Here is a 23,135-nt window from a genome sequence, read left to right on the forward strand (position 1 = left end):
GGAGCATCATCAGTAGATGGCCAGAAGCAGAGAGGCTGGGGAGAGCTAAACCCCAGGATCAGTGAGAGGCATTTCAATAAATAGCACAAAGAGGGGAGCCAGATAGCAGTGAGTGCAGATGACAAGGGAGGATCATTGAGTCAGCGGGTGGCATGGCAACTCTGCAACGCCTGTGGGCCGCACTTCTGGAAATTTAAGAGCAAATGCCATCAGAATATATGCTAAAAGCTGACCAAGAGAATATCTAAAGACTGGGGGAAGAAACTTTAACCCAAACTGACAAGGTTCAGGAAGGTATAATCTTGTTTAGAGCCAAAGTCTATAGGAGAACAAAGACTCAGGCTGGAAGAACCCTGGATTTCAGGAAGGGCTGGTGAAGCCAACATCTACAACCCAACTAATGAGAGCAGCGTCAAGACCTTGTGAGGAGCTTCCAAGCTCACCATCAGCATTCACAACCAACCAGAGGCATCACCAGGGAAGGACTTTCTACTGACTGGGCCAGCATCTGTAGCTTGATCTCAGATGACTGCCTGGAAGACTGCCCAGGGCCATACCCTGCCCCTAAAACCCAACTCAGTAAGGTTCATTCAGGCATGTGCCAGGCACAGGCACAGGCGCTGGGGAAGGACATCCCAGAGCGCAAAGCCTGGAAACAGCAGGCAGGCAGACAGCATGCTTACTCAGCAGCCCGGCCCGCGGCCTTTGTGTCACATGTGGTTTCTAATTATGCAATATCCAATGATAGGTACAGAAGGCGCTGTGTGCCTCTGTGGTCTTGTAATTCCTAACAATGCTTTTTATTAGGCCATTACTGTACTTTCATAGTAAGTATACCATTCGCTAGTGTTTGTGGACAGTATTCTACTCTCAGTGAGCACTGGGGATCAACCTTGTAACTCAGACACTGACTGAGCAGAGGAGAAGAGCACCTACACCATGACTATTGAATATTGTAAATATTTCTACTGAAAGAATTGAAAGAATTTCAACAAAATATCAGATATGCAAGTGCCAAAGCAAAACAAAACAAAACAAACAAACAAAAAACAAGAAACAGGAAAAGCCAAGGTCAAAGGACCCCTCCAAAATTACTAATCCTGGTAATAAAGGAATCTCAGACACAGAATCCAAGAGACTAGTAAAAAGTCTTTTTAAAGAAATCACAGAGAATATAAATAAACTGCTGGACAAATTCTAAAAAACACAACTAACAGCTGAATGAATAAATAAAATCAACATTATATGAACATGGAATTCAATAAAAATATCAAAAACCAATCAATTTAAAAATGAAAAATTTGGGCTCATGAGATGGCTCAGTGGTTAAGAGCACTGATTGCTTTTCCAGAGTCCTGAGTTCAATTCCCAGCAACCACATGGTGGCTCACAACCATCTGTAATGGGATCTGATATCCTCTCTTCTGGTGTGTCTGAAGACAGCTACAGTGTACTCATATACATAAATAAATAAATCTTTAAAAATATGGAAAATTTAGTAATTCAAATGAAAGGTTCTATGTAGAGTTTTACCTATAGAATGAATCAAGAGAATGACAGGAAATCAGAAAAAAAATCTTGAAAAAAGATGAGATTAGAACATTAAGATGCAAATAAAACAAATTAATTAGAAACATAATCATAACACTGGGAAGCAGATATCCGTGAGTTTGAGGCCAGTGTGGTCTATATAGTAAACTTCGGGCTGGTCGGGGCTATACTGTGAGATGCTGACACCATCAACCAACCAACCAACCAACCAACCAACCAACTAACCAGTCAATATCAAGACAACCCCCTCCCCCCAAAAAAAACCCAAAACCCCAGGAGAATGAGAGCCAAAGAGCTGACCCTTCCTGTGTAGCCCTGTATACATAGGAGAAGTTGTTGTAGCCTCCTATAAGAAAAGACTAGCAGTCTCAAAACAAAACCTACCTTCTCTCTACTTTTAATTTTGGACTTCCTAGACTCTAGAATTGCCTAAGAGATTTATTATTAAGTCCCTGTCTTAGTTAGGATTTTACAGTTGTGACCAGACACTATGACCAAGGTAATTCTTATAAGAACAACATTTAGTTGGGGCTGGTTTACAGGTTCAGAGGTTCAGTCCATTATCATCAAGGTGGGAGCATGGCAGCATCTAGGCAGACATGGTGCAGGAGAAACTGAGAGGTCTACATTTTCATTTGAAGGCCTCTAGGAGAAGAATGACTTGCAGGCAGCTAGGATGAGGGTCTTAAAGTGCATGCCTACAGTGACACACTTCCTCCAACAAGGCCACACCCATTCCCTCAAGGCCATACTTCCAGAAAGTACCACCCTGGGCCAAGCATATTCAAACCACTGCAGTTACACTGTCTAAATGTATTAGACATCTAACTTGAGATGATATGGAAGAATTGAATAATGGAACAGAGCAGAGGTGCTACAGAACAAGACTGGGTTTAGGCGTTGGGGATTTAGCTCAGTGGTAGAAGGTTCACCTAGACTTAATTTATGAGAACCACTGGCATTTACAGAGCAATTGGCAAAGAATTTTAGTCAAAGATTGTTGCTGGAACGGGCGCTTACACCTCTATATTGTAAATTGGCCTCCTATCACATACCACTTTCAAAGGTCAAAGCAGAAAAAATTTCTTAGTGTCGGGTCCAGAAGAAAACTCCAGTTCCCCAGACTCCAAAAGGCAGTGCAAATAATCAGAAATGGGCTACAGAAGGACTTTTGGCAGTTAGATAAAAGCCAGCATTCCTCAGAAACGTGTGAAGGTGCTTCCCCTCTACCAAAAGGAGTCATTTCCCTTCCCTCTGCAGAAGGTATGCATGGCTACGGGTGGCACCTGTCAGCACGTCAGGCCTCCATGGTCCCTCAGTACCTCAAGTACCAGGCACACACTTCACAGTCCACACTAGCATCCTCTCAACGTGCTTCTTACCTCCTCCCCACACTAAGCTCCCTCAAGCTCACGGCTTCCCTCCCCACTGTCACTCAATCTCCTCACAACCCTGCTATTCTGCTGTTTTCTCTCTGCTCTGATCCTGCTTCTGTTTCTCTCTTCTCTGGCCTTTGCTACTCTGTCTCACAGACAGCCCTGCCAGGTCCAGGCTCCGGCCGTGTTCAGTCTCCTTCCCTCTCTCTCTGCTTTGGACTCTTCCAGTTACCTCTGGCTGTTCTTTCTCGTATCTACAATAAAAACCTGGACCTTCATCATACCATGGAGTGATCATATTGTCAATTTTTATACTTAGGAGACTTCAATATGAAATTGGTCTGCCTCTGCCTCCTCTCTGGGAAAGAGTTTGTAGAGATAGCCAGACTGTTTTAGAACTCATAAGAGTTTGTCACAGCCTCCTAAGTGCTATAATTACAAGTGTGCACAGCCAAACTTAGTTAAAATTTTTTCTGCTTTCAAAAATATTATGAATAGGCCTAGGGATGTAGTTCAGTATAGAATGCTACATGCAAAAGACCATGGGTTCAATCCCCAGTAAACAAAACAACGAATACCACAAACAAAAATCAAGGATGGTGGGCACCTCCCTGGCAGGCAGAGCAGCTGCTGGTCATGGATCATCAGCAAGGCTCCAGCCAATCCCTTGCACCCACTCTCCTCCCTCCAAAGAATAAAAAGAATCCAGCTAAAACATGTCATAAACAAAATGAAGATACACCACAAGGAAAAAAACTGTGATATATTATCTGACAAAAGATTAGTACCTTGCATCTCTAACTCCTAAAAATAAGCAAGGAATTTCTATAAGAAACCAAACAAAAGATTAGGGCACAGCCAATAACTGAGAATGTGGCCAACGCTAAGAATCAGAGACATCCAACCCGAATCAACCCTGACAGCACAGCACCACATTCTCACCAAATGTCAGAACACCGCACTCCACTCTGCAAAGCACACTGTAGCACGAATGCCCTAGGGAACTGGCTGGCTGCTGCTCTCCATCAAATCTGGAGAGACTGGGGTTTCTATGACTCAAAGAGGCACGCAACAATTCAGGTCAGGCGGTGGTGGCACTCTCCTTTAATCCTAGCCCTGAGGAGGCAGAGGCAGGAGGATCACTGTGAGTTTGAAGTCAGCCTGGTCTAGGACAGTCAAGACTACACAAAGAAACCTTGTAATAAAAAACAAAAACAAAAACAAAACAAGACAAGACAAAAAGAATTCTTAAGAACTGGCTAGTCATAGTGGTTCACACCTTTAATCCCAGCACAAGGAAGGCAGACTCTGAGTCCAAAACCAGCCACCCCTCTACACCAATAAGAAAAGAAAAAAAAAAAAAAAAAGAATGCTACTAACTACTGCTGCAATAATAAAAAACAAAGCAAAACTATAAACAAAACAAATGATCACCAAGAATAAAAATGAGGAACTGTTGGGAATACTTTCAGAGGACTTGCATTCAATTCCCTGCACCCACATGGGAGCTCGCAACCGTTTGTAACTCTAGTTCCAGAGGATCTGACACCCTCTTCCGGCCTCCTGGGCATCAGGTATACACATGGTACACAGACATCTATGTAGATAAAACATCTATACATGTAAAATAAAAATGATAAATGCCTCATTTTCATATAAAGGAATACTTTGGAACTATGAAAATTAACAAACTATATAAATATGTAGATCTGTGAATGGTTAAAGTTTTAAGAATCTAAATCAAGTCCTTTTATATCAACCCTTACAAAAGGGAAGTAATGTCAAATTATGAAGAATTTTTAACCATTATAACCATTATTCTGTGATATGGCTATCACAGAAGAGTGCCAGAGCCACAGCTTGTACAGAGTCCACTATACCCTTAAATTAAAAAGTACTTCTACAAGGACATCTACCTAGCAACTGTCTATTTCACTTTAAACTGATACCTGGTTTTGTTATTAATCAGCAATGTCACAGTTGTCTTTGAAATATCTTCGTTTTTGTTATTAAAACATTGCCCTTGTCTCAGCCTCCTTGGACACAGCAGCAGTCTGCTGCCCAAGCACATCCTCCCTGCAAGCTCTGCTCCCCACCACACTGCTGTGCTGCCCCAAGTAAACACAACACAATCCGGATAGGTTCTAGCAGCATAATACCAAACCCCAAAGCAAGCCTGAGGACAACACACAGGCATGCAGTGATTTTATTTGGGTTAAGTTAAAACCAGAAAATGTTTAAGGATAATGGTCTGAGGCTAAAGCACGTTTTTAGGGATTAGTTCCTGGGCAGCCTGCCTGACCAAGGACACAGGAAGGACAGGGACAACTGGAAAGCAGAGCAGTGACAAGTCTGTGACAGGAAAAGGCCTGGGCTGGGGGAGGAAGCAGCTCCTGGAGAAGTGCTCTCCTCAGCTGTAAGCATCCTGAAGGGCAGGACCACGGTCTGGATCTCCACTACCACAGATGCTCTGCCAACTCCTACAGCCACAGGCAAGTGTTCACCTTCAACAGAGCTCAGGATCTGACCAATCACACTAAGGAGCTCAAGACAGTTTTAAGGATGAAACTCATCATATTCCAATTACAGGCAGATTTTAAGATACTAACAACATTTGAATTTCAGGGCCTTTTATCTTTGCAATCCCCCTTCTAAAGCCTGAGGAAAGCCCTGGGTATTTTGTGTTATTTTCTTTTAAGAGATTCCCTAGCAGGATATGGTAGTACATGCCTAAGATCTCCTGAGGCAGGAGCATCTCAAGTTCAATGCCTCTCTGTATTATAGAGTGTGTTCAAGGCCAGTCTGGGAAACCTGGAGAGGCCACATATCAAAACAAAAATTAGCAATGATAAAATCACCCAGAACATATAGCTTAGTGGAAGAGTTATTACCTATTATGTAAGGCTTTTAGATCAACATTTAGTACCATAAAAGGGGGGCAGGAGAGAAATAAACAGAGGGCAGGCCTTGATCCTAAATGGTCAAAACTTAAAGCTTTATTAATCCTGTGACATTAACTCTAAACTAGTAAAATGCTTAATACACAGAGTAGAGAAACTCTTGTTAAAGTTTTCTGCTTCTATAGAATTGTTCTACAGCACAAACTATATACACTGGTATAAATGTCAAATCTAAGTTTTCTAGACAGAGGGTTGAAAAGGGTTTTGCTATCCAGCCTTGCCTTGAACTTAGTATGTGGACAGGCTAGCCTTGAAATGGTGATTCGCCTACCTCAATTTTCCAAGTGTTAGGAGCACAAGAGTGCTGGATTACAAACCATACCCTGCTGAAGTTTAAGATCTTAAAATGGCGTGACTGGGTTGGAGAGTGGCTCAGGGACAGAGTGTTTGCATAGCATACAGAAGAACTGGAGTAGTGCAGAACATAAATAATGTGACTAATAAGGACACAGACATTTTTAGTTGTATTCTTCCTTATTACACAGAGACTGGATACGTTAAATCTTGTTAGATAATACAATAATGCAAAATCGGTTTTCTAATGAGCCCTTTGCTGGGAAGATGGGTGGCAAAGTCGGTAGACCTTCAGCTCCAGGGCACCTCTGTCTCCAGGGCACCCCTGGGAGACACGAGAGCTCCTCTCACACCCAAACAACCCCCCATGTGATCTTGTTCCAAGGTTAGCACTACAGTCATACTACATGATCTCCACAATGTCTGACTTCCAGGTCTCCACCAACAGGATCTGGAGGAGCGAAGAGGAGAGCAGAACACAACTCTGCAGAACACTGTGGGCGAAAATCAGTGCTCGGTGAGCTTTGTCTTCTATGTGAACAGAGAAGCTGCATCAATGATCTAAGAACAGGGAGAGGAATTTGCCACCAGCTAAAATATTTTCATTAAGAACAAATCACCCAGAAAGAGGATTTGCTTTGTAGAGGCTGAGGAATTTGTAAAGTCAGAGTTCAAACTCCACAGAAGTACAATATTCAACAGGGAATGAACAGGACTCAGATAAAAATGTTCTTTGTGGGACTGGGGTTACACCTCAGCAGCATAGTATTTGCCTAGCATGCACAAGGCCCTGGGCTAGATCCCCAGCAAATCTGTCTCTATTTCCCTACCCCCCCCCCCACACACACACACAGGAGATGAAGGAGGGAGAGGGAGAGGAAGGGAGAAGATAGAGACAGAGATGGAGAGACAGAGAGAGAGACAGAGAGAGGGGGAGAGAGAGACAGAGAGAGAGAGGGAGAGAGAGACAGAGAGAGAGGGAGAGAGAGAAACAGTTATTCTGAGGAGTCCAAAAAAGGAACTGGGAAATGAATTCCATGAAATCCACTGAAGATATTTAGGAAAACCCACATTTTCAGGATATTTCTTATTAGGGAAAGCACTGCTCTCTCACATTGAAAAGGACGCACTATAGAAAGGAAGGGAGAGAAAAGGATGGTCAGCTCCCCAAATCCTACTGGTAAGAAGCAGGTACATGAAACTATTAAGCTACAAAGTAAGATCTACCTTACTGAGATGTGAGGAAGGCTGAGATGTGAGGCCCAGGGTGAGATCGAGAACTGTGAGGGCTGGGATGGCCAGACTGCTCAGTGGGTAGAGACGGCTGCCACCAAGCCTGAATGTTAAGTATAATCTCCAGAACCTCTGTGGTGGTCGGAGAGAACTGATTCCCTCATGAGTCCTGTGACCAGCAAATGAATACTGTGGCACATGCGTGGCCATGTATATACACACAATAACTTCTTTAAAGGAGCCCTGAGGGTGAAAACAAGATCGGGGGCGGGGCTGAGACACAATGATTTCTAGGTCTTGATGCCTAGGGAAGGAACTGCTAACTTTCATGGAAAACAAAGGTGCCACAGAGTTCAGAGTTTGTGCCGAAAGGAGCCTAGAAGGTAAAGCTAACAGCTCAGAGGGCAGAGCTGAAACCACAAGGAACCATTTCCAGGCCTTGACCATAGTTAAAAACCCTAAAATGTGACCACCTGATTAGACCCTCATATCCCTGCACTGGGTACTAACCCAAGGCAGCTGGACTCAGAGCATGTTGGGCAAGCACTGAGCTACAGCCCCCAAATTATTATTTTTTCTTAAGATTTTATTTTGACTGGGAAGTGGTGGCAGATGTCTTTAATTCCAGTACTCTGGAGGCAGAGGCAGGTGGTAGATCTCTGTGAGTTCAAGGCCTGGTCCATAGAAAGAGTTCCAGGACAGTCAGGGCTACAAAGAATAACACTGTCTTGGGAAAAAAAAAGATGTATATAAGTATTTTGTCTGTCTGTCTATAAGTGCATCATGTACATGCAATGTCTTGGAGACCAGAAGGGGGCATGAGATCCCCTGGGCCTGGGATTACTGACAGTTGTGAGCTATTGTGTGGGTGCTAGGAACTGGATCCAGGTCCTCTGGAAGCTCACATGCATTTACTTTTATCCTAAGATGAGCTAGGGTTTTATTGTATTGCCCAGGGGCTAGTCTTGAACTTGAGATCCCCTGACTGTCACCTCCCATGGCTGAGGTTAAAGGCCTGAACACCAGGCTCAGCTTGTTTCCCAGCTGGGTCTTGAAGATGCTTTAGGCTTTTCACTTACTCATCCTCCTGCTGAGCCTGATGCTATAGTGGTTATCCCAGGCTAGCTCTGCCTTTTATTGGGAGAGCAAGGCATAAGCGTTTAGTCCTCTAGTTTCATGAGTTACATTATGGATCTGTTCTTGGTTACTGTCCTGAGCCTTGTCTTTACAGGGTTCAGGTGTGTCCAGCATTAACACCGCAACTCAACTGCCATCTGTGAAGGTCACACTTGAGAACCTTAATATCAAGTTTCTTGGACCCCACACAATTTGCATAGACAAATCTCAATGTCCCCCCACCCCCAACTTCGTGATTCTGTGTTGGGCTGCATTCACAGCTACGCTATGTGAGATGCCTCATGACATGCCTGGAGATGTTCTGTCTTTTAAAAAGGTTTTTATTCCCTCTCCCTCCCTCCCTCCTTCCCTACCCCCCCCTCCCCCTTTGTCTGTCTTTTGAGTTTCTCTGTATAGTCCTGTATGTCCTAGAACTCACTCTGTAGACCAAGCTGGCTTTGAACTTAGAGATCCTCCTGTGTCTCTCTCCTGAGCGCTGGGATTAAAGGCATGCACTACCACCATCTGGCTAAGGTTTTCTTTTAAAAAATATTTTTTATTATGTATGTTTATGTGTGCACTTGAGTACAGGAGCCCTTGGAAGCCAAAGGTACTGGATTCCCCTGGAACTAAGAGTGACTTGAGTAGTGTGACACGAGTACTGAACTGAACCTGGATCCTCCGCAAGAGCAGTAAGTATGCTTAACTGCTGAGCCATCTTTCCAGTCCCTGAAGATGATCATGATGGTGAGATCTGGAATGTCTGAGCCCATGAGATTTAAGGCTGCCACAAAAGGATGAGACACTTGCAACTGAGTGCCTGTAAGGAAAGCAGCAAGCACCACAGAAGCCAGAGAGTAGACTGATGTGAGAACGATTCAACACAAAGGCCATCCTTGGTGGCTGAGGGCTCAAGGGAGGGTAGGAGACCAGTCCGTATCCAGTAGCCAGGCATAAAATGGGGGCTTCAGTCCTATAAGCAGTGGGAAGTGGTGGACCCTCAACTCAGATAAGCCTGGACAGCAGGGCAGTGGTGGCACACGCCTTTAATCCCAGCACTTGGGAGGCAGAGGCAGGCGGATTTCTGAGTTCGAGGCCAGCCTGGTCTACAGAGTGAGTTCCAGGACAGCCAGGACTACACAGAGAAACCCTGTCTCAGAAAAAAAACAAAAACAAAACAAAACAAAAAACAAAAAATAGATAAGCCTGAACATAGGCTCTTCCCCAGAGTCTCTAGATTAAACAGTCAGGCCTGGTTGATCCTTGATTTGGGCCACATCAGAGCTTGCCTGGTGTTCTTTTTTTGTTAAGACTATTTGATTAACAGACCTGTATGGCACCAGACTCACGATTGTAGTCCAGGCTGCCTTTAACACATGGTCAGAATGTCCTGCCTCTGCCTCCCTGATGCTGGGATTATACTCATGTGCCACCAGACTCCTTTTGCTTAGGTTTTTGACTTGCAAAACTCTGAGGTAATAATGATGTGTCGTTTTAAAATATGAAGTCATAGTGGTTTGCTACACAGGAGAAAGCTGTGTGGGTCTGTGGCTTCTCTGCTGGAAGCACTGCTGCTCTGGGCCACTCTAAGAACAAAGCTCTGGCAGCAGCAGACCAGGTGCAGTTCTGGAACCAGGCCTCTGCTCCTGAGACTAACACAAGGTTCCTCATCTACAAGTGGTTGAGCCAAAGGGAAACAGCCACAGGAAAACAGCACTCTTTCAAAGAGCAGGTGTATTATTAACCACAACAGTTGTGCTAACCCCTGCAAATGAGGGACTCAGAAACAGCCAAGAACACAGTCATAGCTGCTTACCTTCTTCAGGTCCAGACTGGGGACTGTTGGAATAAAGATACGCTCCCTTTCCTCCTGTTAGCAAAGTGCCCAAGAAACAGTCGTCCCCCTTTAAAAATATTAGCAACAACAATTAAAAGCTGGTGACTTACAGCATAAAACAAACAGAATCAAACTCTTAGCCATTTTATCAGTACTAAAAACATGAGTCAGACCTGAATATACCAAAAACATACCATGTGCTCTGGAATCCTCTGGTTCTTTGGCACAATAGTGACATTCTGAATTCTGAGTTTTGGTTGTGTGTTTTATTTATTTATTTATTTATTTATTTATTTATTTATTTATTCTGACAGAGTCTCACTGTAGCCTAGGTTAGCTCAGAACTTGCAGTGATTCTCCTGACTCTGCTTCCTGATTGCAGGGACAAGTGAGTACTCCCTATTACATCTGGCTTCTGTACCCTATTTGTGGTGTTCTTGTTCTAGTGCACTGGATGTCTGTGAAAAAGAAGTCACTTCTCCTTGGCCTAATGCGTTGCCATCTCAGCTTCTGTGCAAGCCAATTTGAAATCTGCTTTTAATAGTGCTCAAGACAGGTGGGGAGGTAGATCCCTGGTAGAGAGTGCTTACCTAGAATGCACATGGCCTTAGGTTTGATCCCTAGTGGAATCCCTCTCACTTTGTCCCCCATAAGCATTTTTCTTCCCCTAGAGGCCTAACAGGAAGTGGGAAATGCAACTAGGAGTCAAAAACAAAAAGTACAGAATCTTCTGCTTATCAGTAAGATGAAATATTTTAAAAATAGTTTAATTTTTTTATTTATGTATTTTACACATATGAGTGTTTTCATGTGCATGTATGTCCGTGTATCATATGAATGCTTGGTGCCCTTGAAGGCTAGAAGAGAGCATAGGATTCCAGGAGCAGAGTTACAGATGGTTGTGAGCCATGTAGGTGCTAGGAACAGAACCTGGGTCTTTAGGAAGCGCAGCTAGTGCTCTTAACTGCTGAGCCGTCTCTGCAGCCCCAAGATGAATTGCTTTATCATTACAAGTTGCTTATATTTGGGCCATCTTACAAAACTACAAAACATCATAAAGTGTATGAGCGCTTTGCTTGCATGCATATATGTACACCACATGTTTATTTGGTACCCAGGGAGGCCAGAAGAAGGCACTGAATCTCCTGGAACTGGAGTTACAAATAGTTATGACCCACCATGTGGGTGCTGGGAACCCAGCCCAGGCCCTCTGCAAGAGCAGCATGTGACCATAACTGCTGAGCCATCTCTCCAGTCCCATCTCTCATGCTAATAATGATTTTATCACTGGAAACAAAAGTGTTCCTTACCTTTGTTGCTTGCAGGGTTTTCTCAGATAATTTTATTTCATTATCTTCTACCTGTTCAACAGAAATGAACAGTGTTTACTTCAATGCTTCAGGGATAGAATCCTGCTGTTTCTGCCTAGGTAGTCTCTCTACTATATCCAGTTCTCTTAGGCCCTGACATACTGGCAAAGATGCCGATGTCATCAGGGCTCAAGCCCTAGGCCAAAGTGGGTTTTCTTTCGAGGACCTTAGGCTCAGCTAGTAAGCCTCAGATACATGGAGAAGATGCCTAATCTCTATTTACCTTTCGCTGTAGGGGAAGATTACTTTGCTATGAATGGGAATATAGTAAAATATTTCTGGTGTGTACTCAGACAGGGTCTTTATGTAGCCCTGACTGGCCTAGAATTCACTATATAGTCCAGGCTGGCCTCAAACTCATAGAGATCTGCCTGTCTCTGCCTGCTGAGTGTTGAGATTAAATGTGTGTGCCACAATGCCCGGCCTGAGTGCACTCTTTTTTTTTTTTTTTTTTTGGTTTTTCGAGACAGGGTTTCTCTGTGTAGCCCTGGCTGTCCTGGAACTCACTCTGTAGACCAGGCTGGCCTCGAACTCAGAAATCCGCCTGCCTCTGCCTCCCAAGTGCTGGGATTAAAGGCGTGCGCCACCACTGCCCAGCCTGAGTGCACTCTTAAATAATGTTAGAGGACAGGCGACTTTGTGTTTTCCCCATAGCTACATCAGAACTAGAGAAGCAGATTCTAAAACAAGTTCTAAGACCTTGTCTTTGAAAGGCGGGTCTTACTCTCAGTCCAGGCTGCTGTAGAAATCACTATGTGATGCCACAGAATCCCAGCGAGCCTCACACTTGTAATCCTCTTGCTTCAGCCTTCCAGTGCTTGGCTTGCCTGTACTACCTTGCCTGTTTATGGTATGTAAAGTGTGCTGTGCATGTTTAATCTCAAGTGACTTAGACTTAATTACTAGGAGCAAATTACACGCTTTCAAGTAAAGCTTTCAATAAAAAAAGAGTATGTGCCAATGCCCTCTGCAAACTGAGCTGGGACAAAATGAGACAACCCTTTAACCTTGTCCTTTCCTAACACGATACCTGTAGTGCCCTGGAACACAGCTCAGAAAAAGGGAGACTGCAGGCTCTGTGTGTTCAAGTCACCTAGCTGCCAGCATCTGAAGTTGCTCTACCAGCCCGTCTGCTCACACCCTTCTTTTTGTGGCCTCAGAAGCTCTCATCAAGAAATCTGTGCATCACGAACTTGAATAAAAGTTCAGTACTTGAACTTTTTGTTGTTTCATTTTGTTTTGTTTTTCAAGACAGCATCTCTTTTGTAGCTCTGGCTGTCCTGGAACTCGATTTGTAGACCAGGCTGGCCTTGAACTCACAGAGATTCATTTGCCTCTGCCTCCCCAGTGCTGGGGTTAAAGGCCATTACCACAACACCCAGCTAGTACTTAAACTGTTTTTTGTTTTTTTGTTTTTTTTGTTTTTTGTTTTGTTTGTTTGTTTCTCGAGACAGGGGTTCTCTGGTACTTAAACTTTTAAATACAAGATTTCCTGCTAACATATTTTCTATGTCCCAAAACACTAATCTGGAAATGGCAGTGCCATGTAGTTGTAGGCTTGAAAGGTGGAGGCCGGAGGGTCAAGAACTGAAGGCCCCTGAGTGCACAGTGAGTTTGTGGCCAGCCTGAGCTACATGAGACCCAGTCCAAAACAAAACAAAGCAAAACAACTAAACCAAACAATGAACCCAAACTGTATCTCAGACCTAGTCTCATCAAAGAAAATGAGGTTTTTCTACATGTAGAAAGATACTTAGGAAAACAGCAGCAATCATTCTGACCAGAGGAGGAGTCAGCGTCTCAAAGTCTGTGAGCCCCTGGACAGGCCGAGCCTTGATGAAGCACTGGAACCAGACCCTGGATATCAATCAGTCTAGGCCTTGTGTTCTTCTCATCTCCAACATGGGGTGTTTGTGTCTTCCTTGCATGACTTTACAAATAACTTAGCTCCCTTCTCTGAAGCTTTCTAAGACTATTATTGGATTCTCTTCCCTTAATAAAAGCTAGATCACAATCTAAGGGCCCCCAGGGACCCCATAAGGAGGTTCCTCCTTAAATGTTTGCCCCAGGATTTTCTGGTTAGGTCCACCAGGACCCCATATATAATACTGACCAGCCAGGAACAGAATCTGGGGATGGCAGCTGTCAGGATGATGTAGCTGGTGTCTGGAGTAATAGTGCCATCTGCAGGAAGAGCAAAGACACGTCAGCTATGTCTAGCCACCTTAGCCCCCCACTGTGCACCCACTTGCACAAACATCACCAGGTATTAGACAGCAAAACTGTAAGGCAAGAGCCATCTGAGTCCTTTGACATCAGAGCCACAGGATTTGGAGTTTGCTCTGCTGGGTTTTGGTTTTGCTTTGGTCAAATATTTCCTCAGTGTGTCCTGATTCCCCTCTTTTGAAATGTATATTCTGTGCCATTATACGTTGGACCTATGTAACTTTCTTTTTGATTTTACAGGAGCTTATAATTAGGAGATTGCTTTGAGGGGCTGGAGAGCTGGCTCAGCGGTTAAAAGCACTGGCTGCTCTTCTAGAGTACCAGGTTCAATTCCCAGCACCCACATGGCAGCTTACAACTGTCTGTAACTCCTGTTCCAGGGGACTGGATACCCTCACACAGATATCCTTACAGTTAAAACACCAATGTACGTAAAATAAAAATAAATAATTAAAAAAAGAGATTGCTTTGAGTCTCAGAAGAGACTTAAGCTTTGTATCGTTAAGCAATATTGAGATTGAAAGACTATGAAGACTTTTGGAATTGTGCGGAATGCATTTTTACATGAAAAAAGCCCATGGAGGTCAGAGAAAAGAGCTCTGTGGTTTCAGAATGGCTTCCATAGGCTCGTGTGTTTGAATACTTGGTCCCCAATTGGTAGAGCTATTTGGGAAGGTTTAGAAGGTGTGGCCATGTTCAAGGGTATATATGTGTGTGTGTGTGTGTGTGTGTGTGTGTGTGTGTGTGTGTGTGACTTTGTGGCGTCAAAAGCCTCCCTCATTCCCAGAGTTCTTTTTGCCTCCTGCTGTCAGCTCTCAGCTGTTCCTGTTGTTCTGTCTTTGCTTTATCAACATGGACATCAGCACTCTGAAACCACAACCCCAATTAAACTCTTTCTTCTATAAGTGTCCTTGGTCATGGTGTTTTGTCACAGCAAAAGAAAAGTAACTAAGAGAGCAGGATAATTTTACTGAGACAGATAAAGTTAAACTCTGAAAAATCTATTAAAATCCTATTTCATGATAAGTTTGAGCATTTTTTTCCTTTTGCTCTTTGAGACAGTGTCTGACTATGTAGTGATAGCTCTTTTAGATCTTGTTTTGTAGACCAAGCTGGCTTTGAGCTTGTGAGAGTGATTCTCCAGTCTCTGACCCAGAGTGCACTGTACTCACCACTACAAATAAGTTCCTACTGTAAGTATTTCTGATGTTTCATGTTCTTGTAAACAAGCCAATCTGGACAGGATAGGGCTAACTGAGTAACTGGTAGTTCGGGACTCCCCCTTGCTGCCCTGGATATTTTGAACAGGACTTCAAGTCAAATGGCCACCTAGAAGACTCCTATGCTAATGTTCTGAACACCCCACTAACACCTCAAGAAAACTACAAAACTGTCACAGCTCACTTCTCTGGCTCCTGAAGGTGCAGCCTCGGCAGTAACTATTCGGTTTGTACCAGACTTTGCTGTCACACACCTTGGAAAACTCTAGATGACCCTGCAACCATTTACTTAGGTCAAATGTGGGCACTTCCTCTAGTAGCCTAGCAGAGGGAGTGCTGTGATTGGTACCAAAGACAACGTGTGAAGAGTGAAAACACTCCTTTGTTTACATGCAAAGCAAACTGTGACTGGTGTAAAGCCTTCCTCTTAGGTTATATGACACGCCTGCTAAAGTGCCTGGAAGAGACCCTCCTCTGCTGCCTCTGCAGGTACTGCAACACTGAAGTCCAATAAGGCTTCTCTTAAGAGGCCTTTCCTTGTCTGCTTTTAATGGTGTTGGCTGATGTGGTATGAAGAAGGAAGCAGTCAAGACTTATGACAGTGACAACAGAGGCACAGCAACACTGCAGAACTCATTGGCCAAGCCACAAGAGCAGCAATGTGGCTAGCTGCTTTCCAGTGAAGGAAAGGCAGAGGGACAGTCTGACAGCAACTATGGTGAGAACGGGAGAGATGGCAGAATTAGCAAGAGGGTGGACAGCTGGGGCTGAAGGGTACAAGCCTACCAGGTGCTAACGGGTGCTACAGCTGCTGCTAGGGGCAGAGAAATCCCAGTTCTCTAAGTCTGCACAGGGAGTGACACTTGTGGAGCACAAGGCCTATAAGAGAGTGGCTCACACTCCGGAGAACCTGGAGCCCTGCGACCCAAGGCCTGTGCTGTGGGTCATAACGTGAGAGGGCATTGGCTGCTGCTACTGCTGCTGCTGCTGTCACACACCGAGACTTATACAAGTTGCTGAAGCACTTGACAGACTTACTGTGCAACTATGAGTTCTGTCCAGGCAGAAGGAAAAAAACACAGCTGGCTAACTGGTGATACTACACCATGAGCTAACTGGTGACACTGCACCGTGAGCTAACTGGTGACACTGCACCATGAGCTAACTGGTGATACTACACAATGAGCTAACTGGGGACAGTGCCAGCACCACACATTATCATCCTTTGTAGTTCTTTCCTTTGGCCAACATAAGGAGTAATAAATAAAAATTGATTTTTACGTTAAATGGTGGCCTCTTGACCATTACTGAGGCATCAAATCTTCACACATAAATCCATCCTGCCTTATTGTTTATTTTCTACTTCCATGAACAGCCTGTTTGTATTTTTGACCATGTAACTGCTGAATAAAACTTTTCTTATTAATTCATCAATTATATATACTATTTGCTTATTTTAAGTAGTCTAGAGTATTAATCATGTATTAATCAGTATATGTCATTTCTGGCTTAGTTTATAGTTTATTTTGTAAAAACAAACAAACCAACAAAAAACCATTTTCCAAGGTTTGCTTTCTTGACATCACACTCACTTACCCTTTTCTTTAACCAAGATCCGAGATGTCAAAAAGGACTCTGAGAAGACCACGGATCCTAAGCAACCTCCTCCTCCTAGCACGTCAGGAATGTCATAGACAGTCATCCGAGCCTGTGTCAGGGAGAAGCAGGGCCAGGCCATTATCAGCCTAGCAGTTCAGAAGGAGGCAGGTCCACAGGAAACAGGCGTGAAGCAAAAGAATACTGACAAATCTCTAAGGACCTATGCTGAAATACACTTTGAATCAAAAGGTGCCTCAGACCTTCTAATAGGTGATGGATCCTTGATTAGAGACATGCACAGGTTGGAAGGTAGTATTTTTATAAATTCCATCAAACTGTCATCTTCTTAAACAACACAGTCTTCTGTCTTTTCCTTTTTGTTTTTTTAACTTGTTAATTTTTTTTTAAATTAAAAACTATTTCTTTCTGGACATGGTGGTACATACCTTTAATTTCACTACTGGGGTTACACAGAGAAACACTCTCTCGAAAAAAACAAAAAAAAAAACCCAAATTTGTTTATGTGTATGTTTGTGTCTCTTATGTGTATGCTGTGTGTGGCTGCAGAAGTCAGAGGTGGTGTGGGGTGCCCTGGAGCTGAAGTTAAGTTGTGAGCCCCTCCACGGGTGCTGTGGACTAAGTCTGGGTCCTCTGCAAGAGCAGCACTGCTCTCAGCTGCTGAGCCATCCATCTCTCCAGCTCCACAACCTTCATTCTAGTCATGACTCCTCCCAGCCGACAGACTCAGAGGCGTTTCCTGCAGGCTCCTGAACCCCCGCACAGGTCATACCCCACAGCATCACATTATTAAATCAGTCCTTTGGCTTAGGCTTCAGCTCTCTCAGTGAGCTGGGAAAGACGCTGGGGAGGCATTCGTTAAGCTGGCGAACACGTGGCCCGTGTTGTTTTGGAGTGCAGTTAAGAGCACTGGCACCGAAGCACCTGGGTTTGCTTCTCTGCATCCACATGGCTGCTCACACCATCGGAAACTCTAATCTCAGAGGCTCAGCACCCTTTCTGATCTTAGTAGGTACTATGCAGTACCTACTTACATAGTAGAGTGTACAGATACACTTCAGGTAAAACACCCATACATATAAAATAAGACAAATCTAAGACATAGAAATAAAAAAATAAAAACTAAGTCATTTCCAGTATCTCAAATGATATATATATAAATAAAGATGGGGTTTCACTATGTATCCCTGGCTAGCCTGGAATCACTATGTAGACCAGGCTGGCCTCAAATTCACAGAGATCTACCTGCCTCTGCCTCCCAAGTGTTGGGATTAAAACTTTACAAACTATTCTTGCAGTGTTAATAGCTCTGAGGTGCTTTTCTACTAGGGATGGTGATACCTTTTTATTATTCTTTGGGGTGGGTTGTGGTGGGATGGGGAGAGAGAGAGGACACATTTCTATGTCTTAGATTTGTCTTATTTTATATGTATGGGTGTTTTACCTGAAGTGTATCTGTACACTCTACTATGTAAGTAGGTACTGCATAGTACCTACTAAGATCAGAAAGGGTGCTGAGCCTCTGAGATTAGAGTTTCCACCATGAAGCTAATTTAGACTTTTTCAAAGGGACCAAATATAGTGTAAAATGTTCATTATGCACAACTTTACAAACTATTCTTGCAATGTTAATAGCTCTGAGGTGCTTTTCTACTAGGGATGGTGATACCTTTTTATTATTCTTTGGGGTGGGTTGTGGTGGGGTGGGGAGAGAGGACACATTTGTACCAAACCACCCACGCTACTCCACTCAGCTGCCCATGACCAAAGCCCTCTGCAATTAAAAAAATCGGACATGCACATGACCATAACCAGAATCTTGGTTGTAACCAACCATTTTCTCACATTCTGTTTGCCAACACTCTTTACATCAGGGTTGCTCTGGAGTAAATGGAGCCCTTGTTTTGTGGCTAAAACTAGCTTACAAATTCTGACTTCCTCAGACCACGTCCATGGGCCACGGGCCATGGCACTTTACCCCAGCAACCAACCTACCTACCTACCTACCTACCTATCTATGTATCTATCTATGTATCTAAGTATGTATGTGTGTGTGTATGTATGTAAGTATGTATGTATGTATGTATGTATGTATGTATGTATCTATCTATCTATCTATCTATCTATCTATCTATCTATCTGCTTATTTTGAGGCAGGGTTTTACCATGTAGTCTTAGCTGGTGTGGAACTAGGTAGATCAGACTAGCCTCAAACTCACAGAAATCCACCTGCCTCTGCCTCCTAAATGCTGGGAGGATTAAAGGCATGCCAGGCCTGGCTCAGTTTATTTTAAAATCATTCCATGGTCCCAGCAGAAACTATGGAAAACTCTGCTCTGACTGCCTCATTTCACAAGATACACAGGCATCGGTAGATAGTTGTTTGTTTAACTTCCCCCTGGTTCCTGTTAAGGCAACAAGAGCACATCTTATAATAAAAAGGAGCCCTTGAGGGGCTGGAAAGATGGCTCAGCCGTTAGGACATATGTTGCTCTTTCAGAAAGTCTGAGTTTGGCTCTAGCACCAAAACTGGGCAGCTCACTACTGCCTGCCCCTTTTTGGTCTCTACCAGCACCAGCACACATGTGGCATATACATACAAATAAAAATAAAACTTAAAAAAAAAAACAATGGAACCATTGAAAACTCGGTTTGTTGTGCCCAGTCCACAATTCTTCACAAGGCTGTCACCACCTCAGCTGCCTGCAGAACTTTCCAGCTGTCTCTTACAACAAACCCCTTGTAGATGTCCCTCTATAGCCATTCTCAGGCAGCTGACTTGCAACAGTTCTGCTAACTGCTTACCGTTTTCACAAAGGATAAGCTATCTTCATTATTCAGAGGCACAATTCTAGAAGAAAGAGACAGTAGAGAAATACATTAAAGGATTATGGTTTCTCTTTGTTTTAAAACAGGATCTCATATAACCTAGGTTGGCCTCAAACTTGCTGTGAAGTTGAGGAGTGGAGGCAGGAACACAGAAGTTTAAGGCCATCCTGGGCTATATGAGACCCTTGTCTCAACAAAGAAAAACAACAAGCACTGGGTTACACGTGTATAGAATTAGCACTGGAAAAGTAATGTTAGTGCCTCCCAACTTCCCATGGGATAAAAATTGGGTACAGGGACTCAACCAAGCCCATGGAACCTCTCCTTAAGTAGAATGCGCTGACACCAATAGTGGTAGCAGCTATAAGGGGTATATAACATAAGGGATATATAACCTCTCCTTCTCCCCGCCCCCACCCTGCACACACACAAAGGCTGTAAACTTTCTAGGCATCAGAGGATGACCATGAACTTCTGCCCTTCTTGTCACCTCCTGAGTCATCTCACTGACACTCAGGTCTCACATTCTGGGTCCTCCAGCCTCTGCCTCCTGAGTGTTGAGGTTCCAGGCACGTACTACAATTGGACAGCCTCTTTTCTTTGTGTCCTCACACTGTCCCATGAAAGGAGTCACCATAACTGTACCTACCTTCCCTGGTTATTCACAGCATGTATATGAAAAGCCACCTTGGAGCTGTAGAACAGAAAGGAAACAAACCACAAGTCGAGTCTCTTGTTCAGGACTGGGCTGGAATCCACTGAAACACCTGCTTTCCCCTGTACCTTCCCCAGACTGTCAACACCACTCGATCAAGTGAATGCCATCCCCTTCACTGTTGTTGTTTCTGTTCTTGAGACAGGGTTTTACTCTGTAGCTTTGGCTGTCCTACAACTATATAGACCAGGCTGACCTCAGTTCATAGAGGTTCAACTGCTGGGATTAAAGGCACCCCCTTCTACAGCTCGAGTGTCATCCTTCCTTAGCTATTTAGATGCCTTTCTCAAGGTCCCAGGACATGACCAGGTGTGAAGCCAGGATATTATTCCTTCCACGGTCCTGCATCTGTGCTGCTTCTCGAAACAGTCTCAACTCTTGGCTTGAGTGGACACAATCCCCAGTGCAGCCTGAGCGGGAATGGCCCTCCTGGCCCAGGGCCTCCTGCTCTTCGGTGTCTACACACTGCTCTGATCCTACTCTTCAGTACCTCAGGGTCAACTTGCCAGCCCTTCTCTGTACTCGAGCAGCAGGTGCTTCTGCTATGCAAAGTCAACTGCTGTGGATCCACAGCAGGGCCAAGCTTCAGAGCTGAAGAACTTTCCTGCTTTGGTTCTGGGAGACAAGGGCCTTTCTGAGACAGTGTAGCCTTGGCTGGCCTAGAATTTGCTCTGTAGATGAGGCTAGCTCAAACTTGGAGAGATGTTCCTGACTTTGCCTTTGCTTCTGCCTCCTGAGTGTTAAATTACAGACATGTACAACTATGCCCAGGCTTATTCTTTCTGAAAAATATATTTTTTTAAACAGAGAGAGAGGGGTGTGCATACCACTATGCATATGCAGAGGTCAGAGGACAACTCGTACGAGTCAGTTCTCTCCTTCATGTGGGTTCTGGGACTTGAATTCACGTCATCAGAGTTGGCAGTGAGTGCCCTTACCTGGTAAAATCTTGCCAGCCCAAGGAAGTCTTTAAATTGTATGTGCTTATATAAGCTTAATTTCATGTCTTGGCAAGAATGAGTCAGTAACACATGAGTTTCCTGTGTCTATTAATTGCTCTGTTCTCCTTCCCCTTCTAGAAGATATGCTTATGTGTCAGGGACCTCAGTGAAGCGGAAGCAGTTATGATTTCAGGCTGAACACTAACTAGCCTGAGAGGCTTTCTCCTGCCTTCCTCCAGCTAGGATGGTTCATTCAGACCCAAGAACCTTTATAGGTGGCATGGGCAAGACTGGAACAATAGGAGACCCAGAACGGCTGTGTGAGCCTGGGTGGTAATAGAGGAGGAGGACTCACTACCACAGCAACAAAGATCTACCTGCACAATCACTCTACAGAGCTCAGGAACAGATGTGGAAGGCTCCCTGTTGGGCTTAAATTAGCACATTCTCAACTCAGGCCTTAACAACAGGGTACTGGGCAGCACAGGCAGAGAAGGGCTTCCTCAAGTTCTCCCTTTTCAAAACTGGGAGCCTTGGGAAAGGAGACAACAAGATGGAAGTCTTGCATCACTGATTTCTGGCTCTCCCTTCCACCCATAGGGCTGCAGCCGGCCACAGAATCCCTCGCCATGTCAAGCAGCTAACCTCTTTCAAATGCTCCTTTCTCACTCCTCAGAATCACAGATGTAAAACAATGTGGGACATGCAGTGACAGGCAGTATGTCAGAGCACGCCCAGATTCTTTTTTTAAAGATAAGGTGTCCTACTATGTGGCTCACCATGTGGCTCAGGCTGGCCTCCAAATCATGCTGTCTCTGTCCCTGGAGTGCTGGGATTAGAGGCACGTGCCACCAAGCCTGCCTTGAAGTATTCTTAAATAAACTTTCCAGTGTTGGTCTTTCATGACCTTTGTATAAACTGCACAATCGGTCCTCTTGTGGGGCGGAGGGTGGAGTGGACTAAGCTCGTGAAAATGTAGGACAAAGACAGCACAGAGCTGCGACAGGACATACTGGGGGTGTGACTGGGCCACTTCAGGAGACTCGGATCCCTGCTGCCAGGAAGGAGCTGAGCTGAAGGGAGCTCTCTTTTATCAGTGGTCCCCGGCCCTCCCCTGCCTCTCCTCCGTAGCTTTGGCACCAGGCTGTCGGGCTCCCACAGTTCCAGTATGAATCTGCCTCACATTCTAGCTTCAAAACAGACATGCGTTTTCCTGATGTAGTTGTAGTTTCTTCATACTGATCACGAGTGAGTCTATTATTTGACTTGAATATTTCTCAAAATGAGAGAGAGGTGGAATCTAAGTTGTAAGGAACAAGGGGATCTTAATTTTTAAAAAGTAAATTGTCATAAAAAATACCAGCTATTGCTTACCGTAGATCTGCTTTGAATGGAAGCAGCTCAGTGAACACTAACCCAGACTCCAGAGTATGCTCTGCTACCTCTTTGGCCTGTAAAAGCAGCAACAGAACCAACAATTACCTTTCAAGCAGCAAAAGTATACATGTCTCTGATAGGAAAGGCCCTTCTAAAAGTTGGCCAGTGCCCTTCCCTTCTATGTGACTACTTTGTATACCTCAAAAGATTAAAGTGAAAGCATCAGGTTATGGGGTACAGGTAGGAGCCTGCTGGATTCTCGGGAAACGTACTAGGCAGGGGCACACTGGCATCTGATCTGCTGGAGAGATGTAAGCAGCTGGTTAGCAGCTGGAGTGCCACTTGAGCACTAGAACCGTGCCTCCTCCTCCCTTCTCCCTGGCTCTGGGGAGGGACCAATGCCCCCAGTTTCTGCCAGATGTTGAGAATATTCAAATAACTCAACCTACAGAAGGCCAGTTAGGGAAAAAAGG

General features: G+C 44.3%; 1 protein-coding gene across 2 annotated transcripts in view; it reads right to left on the reverse strand.

Annotated features, from left to right (window-relative positions):
- Dnaaf9 (dynein axonemal assembly factor 9) overlaps positions 1 to 23,135 on the reverse strand; it is a 127,091-nt gene that overhangs the window by 48,211 nt on the left and 55,745 nt on the right. For both annotated transcript variants that reach the window (XM_052183646.1, XM_052183645.1), the window contains exons 14-20: positions 22,660 to 22,736; positions 20,279 to 20,323; positions 19,606 to 19,651; positions 16,780 to 16,891; positions 13,851 to 13,921; positions 11,678 to 11,728; positions 10,347 to 10,434 (exon numbers count right to left, since the gene is read on the reverse strand). In XM_052183646.1, the coding sequence (XP_052039606.1) occupies positions 10,347 to 10,434; positions 11,678 to 11,728; positions 13,851 to 13,921; positions 16,780 to 16,891; positions 19,606 to 19,651; positions 20,279 to 20,323; positions 22,660 to 22,736 (490 nt within the window). The remainder of the gene's footprint in view (positions 1 to 10,346; positions 10,435 to 11,677; positions 11,729 to 13,850; positions 13,922 to 16,779; positions 16,892 to 19,605; positions 19,652 to 20,278; positions 20,324 to 22,659; positions 22,737 to 23,135) is intronic.

Source organism: Apodemus sylvaticus, chromosome 5 (genome assembly GCF_947179515.1).
Source record: "Apodemus sylvaticus chromosome 5, mApoSyl1.1, whole genome shotgun sequence".
Taxonomy (NCBI): domain Eukaryota; kingdom Metazoa; phylum Chordata; class Mammalia; order Rodentia; family Muridae; genus Apodemus; species Apodemus sylvaticus.